This window comes from Nematolebias whitei, chromosome 2 (genome assembly GCF_014905685.2).
Source record: "Nematolebias whitei isolate Nwh7 chromosome 2, NemWhi1, whole genome shotgun sequence".
Lineage (NCBI taxonomy): Eukaryota > Metazoa > Chordata > Actinopteri > Cyprinodontiformes > Rivulidae > Nematolebias > Nematolebias whitei.
The window spans coordinates 40604297-40615521 of record NC_056499.1 but is presented as its reverse complement, the minus strand read 5'-3'; the positions used below and the strand labels follow the sequence as shown (position 1 = coordinate 40615521).

Genomic DNA, 11225 nt, shown 5'->3' with positions numbered 1-11225 from the left:
ACTGATGTGTGACGTGTACTGATGTGTGACGTGTACTGATGTGTGACTCTTCTTCAGGGGTCACCACAGTGAACTAAGGGTGCATTCACATCAGCCCTGTTTAGTCCACTTTAATCGAACTCTAGCTCGTTTTTCTAGAAAGTCCGGTTCGTTTAGGGAGGTGTGAACACGGCATCGAACTCTGTCACGGAACAAAAAGACGAACTCTGGCCCGGGCTAAAACCTAGGTCTCGGTCCGGTAGAAGCGAACTCCAGCGCGGTTCGAGTACAGTGTGAATGTAAACAGACCAGGCCCCGCCCGCTCCGCAGGACAAACAAACACGCATTTCTCTGACCTTATATGGAGCCGTCAGCTGCCTTTTGTGGAAAAACAATATTCTCCATGGTCTTCTGTCTCATCTTCTGCTCATGCTAAGTCCATTTTTGAAAAATGACAAAATATAACTCCTAAAACTGCTAAAACTTGATGCCACTTCGTTTTTATTTTTATTTACAGAAGAAGAAGAAAAAGTGTCTTCTTCAGAGGTTTTTGTGTCGTTTCTTTCAGTAGTTCTTGGTGCAGCGCCCCCACAGGCAAGGGGGGGAACAGGTTGGTTCAACAGGTTGACTCGACTCCACAGTGCAGTGTGAATGCAAACGCACCAGCTCAAATGTAAACAAAAGCTCATGAATATTGGTCCCGAACCGAGTCTACCAGACTGTCTGGTGTGAAAACGACCTAAGTCGCACGAAGACTTGTCAGTTGCTTTTATGCCAGATGCCCTTTCTGACACAACCACAGACCACCGAGCTACAGCCCTCTGTGTGGAGCGGGGGGCTGCCATGGGGCACCCGGGGGAGCAGATGCAGATGGTGGAGGTTAGGGGCCTAACTCTGGGGTCCAGAGTGGGGTCAGGGGGAAGGAGGCAGGGGTGGGTGCTTCACATTTTCAACCCACATTTTGATGTTGATGGTCCAGGGAGTTGAGTTGGCGGCCTTCTGATCACAGGCACAACTCTAGCCTCTGCACCCCCCACCCCCCCACTTGTGACATAAGACACTGTGAGTTGTTTATTGTGGTAATTGACAAAAATCAAAAGAATACAGTGTAACTTAGTGTCACTACATTTTATGTTAACAGGACTTTAGTCAAACCCAAGATGACCAGAATTAGATTTTTCAAATCAGTGAGTTTTTTAGGTCTCAATATTAATCTCCATTATTTATTTTTTCAATGCAGGGTCATGTGAGGTGGTGCTGTCTCCAGAGATTACTGTGTGAGAGGAGGGGGCACATCCTGCCTGGACAGGTCTCCAGTCCATCCCTGAAACATATATCAATGTAACAAAATGTAAATTAAAAAAGCTACTAGTTATGTGATTCAGAAGAGGAAATAATAAACGGATCGTTACAGCTATCTTCATATTTTAGACTGTCATGTTGAATACTGAAGTCAAAAGTCAGTGAAATTAAGTTTGTTGTTACTAAGAATGCAACTTTATGGAGTGTTCCAGTAGACATTTCTGAATGGGAACTTCAAACCTGTCCATTCTGAGTTCAAATTGAATCATAAAGTTTCATTTTGGCACCATTTACTTGTACTTGATTAGGATTGAAAACCAAACAACATATGTTGAAACAAATGCAACATATTGTGCAAAATGCTTTGTTCTTGGATCACCCACTGGTAAGTTGTATACATTTGAACCACTCTTTGGTTTGTAATTTATCACTTTAGAAGTTGTACTGAATGGCATCAAGAAAAATAAAACTATTCCCGTTTACCTTTTATGTATATATATACACATTAATTTGTCCTGTCTTCTTTTACTAGGATTGGGATGTGTTTTACCCAAAATATTGCCTTTATATTTTCACAAGCATAATTTTGCACAGATTATTTAATTTCCACTTTGACTATATCACACCTAACTTTCAAGTAAAGTTGAATGCATTTACATACATACTGTGTAAAAATACTACAGCAATAACACTGAACTTACTGTACTTTCCACCATACACATTGCACCACCGTATAAATAGCATAATTCCAAATATGTCTAATAAAGTGGAAAAAAAACATAAATCAGTTGCTTCCCTGTATGAGTCGCATCTATTATGTGTCACCGCTGACCACATGGAAACGTGGACCGGTGTTGTGCCAAAAATCGATTGGCTGCCAAATGGCGGCCGCGAGAGCGTGCACGGGAGGACTTTAACAAGAATTTAAGAAGATTAACACCTAAAAACAATTGTTTGTTTGCTCAAAATTATAGCAAAGGTGTGTCTCAGTTGAACTTTTTCTTAATAAATGCACTTTAATGGTCAAATCAGCTGCATTTCTCCTGGGCAGCGCGTCAAAATTCAGCTGATTTGACATTTGTTCCAGGAGGTCCACAGCGAGACGATGGTGGCTTCGTTTGGCAAGCCAAGTGTCTAATTAATAGCCACTTTTACATATTAATGAGAAATTGGCTTGCCATACATATTAAGGGCCCTCTAGTGGCTGAAAATGGTACTGGTCAATATTTTCCATGTCAGAATGAAGGAAGTCGTCAGATCTCAGCCAAAAATTGGTTATAAATATGGGGGGGGGGGGGGGGGTATTCATTCAACCTTTATTTAGACAGGTTAATCCCGTTGAGTCTCGAGGACTCATTTACAAGAGAGACTAGTCACTTCGGTGTTTAAGTCGCAGGACTTGCACATTTATGCAAAACAGTGCGACTTATTTGGTGAAAATACGGTACGTATGTAGCCTGAGCAGAAACACAACATATTGGGACATGTATATCTATGTACTAACATTAATGATTTATTAAAAGGTAAAGAATGAGTCTGATGGTAGTACTGTAGTATTCTACTTTTCATTTTTTCTTTGAGAACAACAACTTTTTACAATCAAAACAGCATGAAAAATGTTTTTAACAAGGTTCCATCACAGAAAGTTGTTGAATTCATCAAGTATTCATTTTAAAATGTGATATGTAAATGTTTTACTTCCCTTTTCAAATTTATTGTTTAAGTAATTTATGTGCGTTTATTATACAGTATCTTGATGTCATGGCATTAAACCAAATTACTATTACATTATCCAGTGGAAGTAACAATAAGTGTAATAGTACAATTATAAACAGTGTAAATATAGATGCACAAAACAGAAATCTGGCTTTTAAAAGTGCAGCTCTTAAAAGATAGAAATATGTCAAACTTCAGCATGAATTTCAAAATAATACTGAGTGATAGCAACACCTCATTATGATGTAATCCAACAGATTAATCCCATGGAAGTTATCGTTTGTTAAATTTATAAAATGTTATTAGGCAATGTTATTAAAACACTATATTAAAAGTTGCTTCTTGTCAACAAAACTTTATAAAAGGTTGCTGTGCTGCTAAATGAGAGATGTCATCAGCTATTAAAGAGTAGATCCTTTCAAAGTGTGCTCTGTAATTATGGGCTGGCCTGCCGTGGTGCATTCAAATGATGTGGTCACTTTGTGATTCTCAATATGTGCCAACATGTCACGGCTGTGAGAATGAACATAAACTCGGTCTGTCTTTGTTTCGGTGAGGTTTAGACTGGTCCCGGTGCTGGCGTGGACGCAGACTGTTCAAATGACGGAGGGGCTGTAATCTGAGAGCACGGGGGGATTATTAGTCCCAAAAACCCAAACGCCGTACTTCAGACGTCCAGATGTTGCGTTTGAGGCACCGGGAGAAGTCAGGGAGCACAGACAACTCTTCCCACGCTCTGAGACAAAACTTTTACACACTGATACAAGTTGGCAGAAGGAATTAAAGGATCGACGGAGAGGCTGTAAAATAACCTGTTGTTTGGGGAAGAGGAGACGAAAGGAGAGGACTTTAACTTTTAAAACTTCAGCCGAGCTTGAAACGACGTTGACGCTTCAGTTTGAGACGTTTACGTGCACCGAAATGAAACGGTAAACTAGCACTCTGGTTTGTCGGACATTTAAAACTTTTTATTTCTGCGAGTGTATAAGTGGAACAACTAGGAGCCATGGCTTTGCTTCACTTGCTCCTCGGCGCCGGGATGTTGTCCCTGTCCGTGTCTGGACGCTTTTTCCTGGGACCTTTACATCCAGAGATGTCCAACGGAACTTTCCACCATTACTTCGTGCCGGACGGCGACTACGAGGACAACGACGACCCGGAGAAATGTCAGATGCTGTTCAAAATGACGGACGAGCGAAAGTGCAGTCTGGACGAGGACCAGGACTCCGTCATTCGGGACGACTTCACCATCATCAAGCGGCAGATCGAGGACTCGGCGCGGGTGCTGGAGGGCATCGGGAAGAGCATCTCGTACGACCTGGACGGAGAGGACAGCTACGGGAAGTACCTGCGCAGGGAGACGACCCAGATCGGCGAGGCGTTCACGAGCTCGGAAAAGTCCCTGCTGGAGCTGGAGGTGAAGTTCAAGCAGAGCCAGGAGAGCGAGCTGAGGGAGGAGCACCGGCTCAATGATGACTTTCTGAACATGGTGGTCCACACGCGGGACGTCCTGAAGGAGACCGTGGACATTTCTCTGGGTCTGAGGGACAAGCACGAGCTGCTGTCTCTCATCATCCGCAGCCACGGCACGAGGCTGAGTCGGCTGAAGAACGAGTACATGAAGTTCTGATTTAAAAATAAGTCCCTGAACGTCTCATTGCAGCACTGAGAAAAGTAGTTTTCATAGTGCGGTGGTGGAGGGAAAGAAGTAGACTAAATTATAAAATTAACCACAAAAAGGTCAGTTCTTTATAAGGAAAATTTTATTCATATATGACAGAGTTTAGGTGATGTAAAAAAAGACATTAAATTGATGAAATCAACTAATCTGGGTGCAGTATTGTTACCTGATCTCAGGGTCTTGTTTGGTAAAGCTGCATGTCAGAATATCTTTATTTTAATGTAGTCAATTTATCTGAATTTAGCTGTGTTAAAAATATTTAATACTCTGAAAAATGCACGTTGAGGGCTATATACAGTGGTGGTATAAAGCTCAGTCAACAAAAATCTGTATTAAAACCTGGGCCTGTAGACAGTTCTCTCATTTTATGTGTTAGAATGTATTTTTTATTTTATTTTTGCTTTACTGTAGCTGATGCCTTCAACACTTATAATAAAACGAGGTGTGGGTAAAAAAAAAAGGTAAATATTTTCACAACAAACACATGCAATCGTTAAAATACTCTGCAATTTCTGCGAAACAGCTCGCAGGAGAAATACTTCATGCATTAAATAACCTGAAGACTGGAAACAACTGAAATGCCAATTAATCATCAAGATCATCTGAAGCAAATACAAGAAAGTGAAAAAGAAACCAAGATGTTTATCGCATGGCAACATTACTTTTGTATGCCTTAAAGATATTTTTAATCTTTTAAGATTAAAACACTTATTTGATAGTTATCAAAATTACTATGAATACTCATATTTTTTAATTATACAATGTGTTATCTGAGGGCTGCTCAAAAACATGTGAGGCAACGAGCTCTCCTGATGACTTAGAACAGGGCTATTCAACTGGCGGTCCGTGGGCCAGAAGTGGCCCGCGGGCAACTTCAGTCCGGCCCACCAATGAGTTCATTTTTTTTTTTTTTTTTTTATTTTGGGGCGGTTCTGGGTTTGGGTTATTGCATTTACACTATGAGTCAATGCAATCAAACAAACAAATTTAAAAACGGGTCATTGTAATATTTGGTTTATTTAAATAAGTAAGTAAACTTTATTTATGTAGCACCTTTCATAGATAAAATCACAAAGTGCTTTACAGAAATACAGAATACAGGCTTAAAATAAAACAAAAACAGTAAGAACCGTTCATGAAAATAAAAATAAAAGATTTTAATTGCTGGATGTCCGGCCCCTGAGCTGCTGGTTTTCAGAAACTGTGGCCTCCTGAGCAGTTTAGTTGAACAGCCCTGACTTAGAAGGAGTAGAAATAAAAATAAAAAGCTTCCAAAACTGATTTAAAATCCTCTTTAAATCATTGTTTTAAGTCAGCGAGCGCACTTCTCAACGTTTACATTCCCTTCCAAATACTGTGCTCGTTTAAATTCCCTCAAATATTAAGAACAAAAACTGATAGTTGCTTTTCTTCAACCCTAAAATTGAATGTTCCCAAGAAAATGGACGAATGTTTACATATGGTCTGATGTATCTGTTGTAGTTTTGTTGTTTTTTTGCTGTTTTTTTTTAGGGCAACAAGCTTTGCACAATTTTTTTTACAGGTTGTGACATAGTCTAAAGCGCAAGTCCTCGTAATGTAAAATGTACAGTTTAATATTGGACGTAAATACTGTGAGTGCCGATATCATTATCACGGAATCATGTTATCTATATTTGTTGTGCAAGTTTGAACTCAAGGAACGTACCTTTACCTTGTGAGCAGGTGTAAGACTTTGACGGATGAGACTGCAGGCAGAGCTCGTGTCATTTTGTGTCAAAAACTTCTCAGTATGACTCCACGTTTATTAAATTGTCTTGTGACTTCCTAAATAAAGTAAATAAAGTAATTATGTTCAAAGTACAGTGTTTCTGCAAGAGTCGTGGGGGGGAGGGGTTCAAGTTGGATCAAAGCATTTGCCCTTGCAATCATTCTTGTTTTCATCCAGTAGTTTATGATGCCAAAGTGACAATAACCCATTAATTATGTTGGGAGACGTTCCCATGGCGCTGCGTGCTGGAGGTCTTTGGATCATGTGCTGAACAGTCGACCCCACCAAATGGCAGTAGCACCACAATAATTGGGAGTGCATAATATATTGCCACGTGCAAATTACAAAGTTCCCCACCATGTTTGCCTAACAAGGTTTTGAAGCCGACTATGAATTATACTCAAAGGCTCCAGCCTCCTAATTATAAGTGCTTTGAAGAAAGGAGCTGCTTATCGGCATTTATGAGCAGCAAAGATGTGAGGGTGTGTGTTTTAGGTGGTGCGGCGGGCCTCACAACACAGCCGTTTGTTCTCGGCTGGCTTGTTGCAAACTTTTTCCAACCCGTGAAGGTCACAGATAGTTTCAAGTAAACACTCTGACGTGTGCAATAATTAAAGGAGCTAAAATTTCGTAACTACGTTATTTATCAAAAAACAAAAGCTTGTAAACTACAAAAGAACAGTTTGTCTCAGAGACTTTGTGCTCGCAGATTACACTCAGGCTGAAGCAGCATATATGAACCATACAGCTAAGAGGACTCTTATCTGCTTTATATGCTTTTATGAGAGGAAGGAGCTGGTTTTGTTCTTGTGCGATGGCTTATGAAGCAAGAGATCCGGTTCTCTTCACTAGCTTTTTCTGCATCTTTCTCATTCCACAGTTTTTGTTCTTATTTAACAAATCATATATCAAAATGTTCAGCTCTTCCAGGAGAAGAGTGTTATGACTTTTGGTCTTGGTGCAACTTTAGCTTTTTGAAATATTTAGCCTTTTCTGCCATTTTTTTCCTCATAGAAAATGAAATAAGCTCATTTTTCATCCTTCAGCTCTTTAGATGTGTTTACAACCTTTTACTGCTCCGGTCACATTTTGTTCTGCTTCAGCTTCTTTCAGCTTCCTTGTGCAAGTTTTTTTTTTTATTATTCAGCTACTTTCAGCTGTTTTGTAGTCCTTTCAGCTTTATTCTGCAAACTACAACATTTTTGTACGTCTTCTAACTTCTTTCTGCCAATTTCAGCTTGTTATGCTCCTTTCAGCTTATTATGCAAGTTGCAGCTTTATCTGTTATTTCAGTTCCTATGTAGCTGTTTTTATGTAAATTTGAGGTTTTTCAATTAATTCTAAATTTTTTGTCCTCATTTAAACTTTTTCAGCATAATTCAGCAAAAATGTGCTCTCTTGACTTCCTTCTGGTAATTTAAGCCCCCCCCCCCACCCCCCGCGCTTTTTAGCTAATTTATAGCTAATAGGCTGTTGTTGTTTTTAGTTTGTTTGTTTGTTTGTGCTAATTTCTGCTTCTTTCAGCCCCATTGGGCACCACTGTGCGCTCTTTTGTAATTTAAGTTTCTTTCTACCTTTTCAGCTATTTTTTTTTTCTGCCTTTTTAGCTAATTTACTAATTTTGGTACTCATTTCTGCTTATTTAACCCAAATTCAGCCCCAAAAAAATGTTATTTCTGCTTTCTTCTGCTAACTTAGGCTCGTTCTTCTATTTCAGCTACATTTCAGCATGTTTTTAGCTAATTTCAGCTGTTCTTCAGCAATAAGCATTCACACCACATTTTGGCAGGAAATGCACTTAGTTTAAGTAGATTATTGGTACAATAATAAGGAAAAGCCATGTAGTGTATTTAACAGGCATCTTTACCAGGATAAGTACCATGAGACTGAGCTTATTTCACAGTGAAGATGTATTACCCTAATTTGTGTTTAACATTGATTCCAATGTTACGATTAGCTACAAATGAATAGTCTGCTTTATTAAGACTAATTATTTCAATATGTTTCATGCAAATAGAAAAGGCTTTTACAGGATTATGTAAAAAAATATGTTACCAAATGAGAGTGTTTTTCATCTGCATGTTAGTTTCTCTTTAGTTTCTTGTTATCTGGATGGATTACACAGTGTGAAGGGCAACTATACTGTCCAAATACATTTATTAAGAGAGAAAATATTGTTAAAGCCTGAACCAGTACCTCTAAGTCCATTACCAAGATCATTTAGCATCAGGAACTGACGACCATGTTGTCAATGTGGTGTCTATGATTTTGGGGTAATAATCACACTTAAAAATGAAATTAAAGAAGTACAAAAGAAAGAGTCAAGACTCAAATGTTAGCATATGCTGTTTGGATACAGAATTGTGCTGCATGCCCAGCAAGTCATCATCTGAGCCAACAACAGAATGACAAAGAACTTTACTTACAAGACATTTTAAATAAAATTCAGATAAAAAAGATGGTTGTCTGCAGAAATCTGTTTGAAGAGTACTCCGAGTCATCTGTCTATCCTGCTGTGGACTTCTATAAATACCATCTGGAATAATATTTAAAAATGGCAATGATTGTTAACATAGTTTTATCTGAGAAACAATCTTATGCAGTAAGTGAAAACTTTAAAGTTACACAGTTGTTTTGAGTTGCAAACTTAAAGTAGATTTTTTTTTTATCTCTCTGTGAGTAAATTGTGAAATAATGAGCTTTGTGTGTCTAGGAAAAAGACTGAAAGAGACACAAAACAACTAATCAAGTTGTTCAATAGACTTTTTCTGTGCTTTGAACTAGAACTGAATCTGGAGGGGAAAAAAAAACAATAAACTAGTGTTTCTTGAACAACAGGGATTGTTTCTGTGCAAGTGTCACATTAAATAGATAAAATTGCCTTTTTCAGTTTTAATTTGTTCAGAAGTTACAACCACAAAGAAGCTGGAACATCGTGTAAAAACATAATGCAATGATTTGCAAATCTCAGAAACTCAATGGTGCATAGGAAACAAATCAAATGTTTAAACAAAATAATGGACCAAAAAAATTAGAATGTAATAAAGATTACCGTTTTTTTTTTGTTTAGATTAGTTATGTCCAAGCATTAGAGAAGTCAGACTGTTATAAAACCCAGAAGTGCTGCAACAAATCTCTAATGGATTAGTGTTGGTTTTATGACGCCATCATTTTATAAAAATAAAAAAAAACTTTGACTAACTACATCATTCATAGTTGATTTTTTTCTTCCGAATAATTTAACACCAGAAGGCTGGAATTTGGAAGAATGATAGTTTTTGGTACATCTGTTGTTTCTGTTTATTGATGTTTATAACAACAATTGAAAGATCATCCTCCAATAATGGTGACCTCATCATTTTTGACCGTGGCTGTACATCTATAACAGATTTAACTTTTGGATTCACAACTCGGTTTTACAGATACTGACCTAAGGTACGATGTGGTGGTAGCTGAGAGTCACCCTCAACACGTACTCTGAAGGCTAACATGTCTCACAACATCCCATGAGACTGTGTACAACTTTTGATGCAATGCTAAGCGTTTAACTGATTGACGTAAAGCGCACGTGACCTTCAACTCCCACAAATACAAAGAGCGGAAGAAAATATCTAATATTTAAGAAATTTATCATAATCCACACGATTTTACCAATTTTGTCACAGAACTGGCATTTTTCTTCTGAAACAAAGTGAAACAGGAAATGACATCAAAGGAGGACCGCCCTGATTTGTTTATTGAAACATTTTTTTTTTAAATTCTGACTTCAGGTATCTGATAGTCTCAAAATAATCTGAAGAAACAGATTCTTCTCTGCTGTCTGTGTCAGCCATTGTAGCAACACTCTGTTAACCTGCAGCCATTCCCCTTTGACATCACTTCCTGTTGCTGCACATGCAAATCTCAACTTCTGTTCATCTCAGTGGTGTGAAAGTTATTTTTATTAGCAATATGTTAGTATCTTTCCAAAAATATATTCAAAAATTTTATGTCACAGGCAAGTTTTTGCCTTGATACAGTAAGTACAGTGAGTTGTCAAAGGTGCTAAAATAAGTACATTTACTGCAATATTTTCATTTTATCCAAGTAAATTTACAGCCCAATGCAAACCTGTGTTTAAATATAATAATAATAATAATGATAATAAACTTTATATGCACCTTCCAACAATGCCTTGCATTGACCAAAAGTGCTTTACAAGATAAAGCAAATTAAAACAGGGCACAATAAATCAGTGCAAATTAAAAACACAACCACAATAAAAGGAGGTAAAGATATAAAAATATTAAATTCTATTTAGTATTTTTAGTCTTTAAAAGTCTTTAATTTAGTCTTTAAAAGCTAAAGATTATTATTTTTTTAAACTGATTTAAGGTGGACACACCTACACATTCGTCTCAAATAATTGGAGCGAAATACTTTTTACAGCCAGTACTTTTACATGAAGTTTACTAATATTTCTTACAAATCCACTGTATAATTATGAAACAACGTGGTATGGTTATTAACTGTGTAGTATAAATAAGAGATAACGTGGTATAGTTATTAACTGTGTAGTATAAATAAGAGATAACGTGGTATAGTTATTAACTGTGTAGTATAAATAAGAGATAATGTGGTATGGTTATTAACTGTGTAGTATAAATAAGAGATAACGTGGTATGGTTATTAACTCTGTAGTATAATTATGAAACAACGTGGTATGGTTATTAACTGTGTAGTATAAATAAGAGATAACGTGGTATGGTTATTAACTCTGTAGTATAAATAAGAGATAATGTGGTATGGTTATTAACT

The 11225-nt window shown here is 37.6% G+C and overlaps 1 protein-coding gene across 1 annotated transcript; it reads left to right on the top strand.

The window, feature by feature from the left end:
• Positions 1–3967: 3967 nt before the first annotated feature.
• On the top strand, positions 3968–4817 carry fibinb (fin bud initiation factor b). Its single transcript, XM_037697685.1, has one exon. It carries the CDS (start codon positions 4004–4006, stop codon positions 4625–4627), a length of 624 nt encoding a protein of 207 aa, XP_037553613.1. The 5' UTR covers positions 3968–4003; the 3' UTR covers positions 4628–4817.
• Positions 4818–11225: the final 6408 nt, after the last annotated feature.

What these genes read in the sequence shown, in the direction of transcription:
- fibinb (XM_037697685.1), top strand. Translation starts at nt 4,004, where the DNA reads ATGGCTTTGCTTCACTTGCTCCTCGGCGCCGGGATGTTGTCCCTGTCC.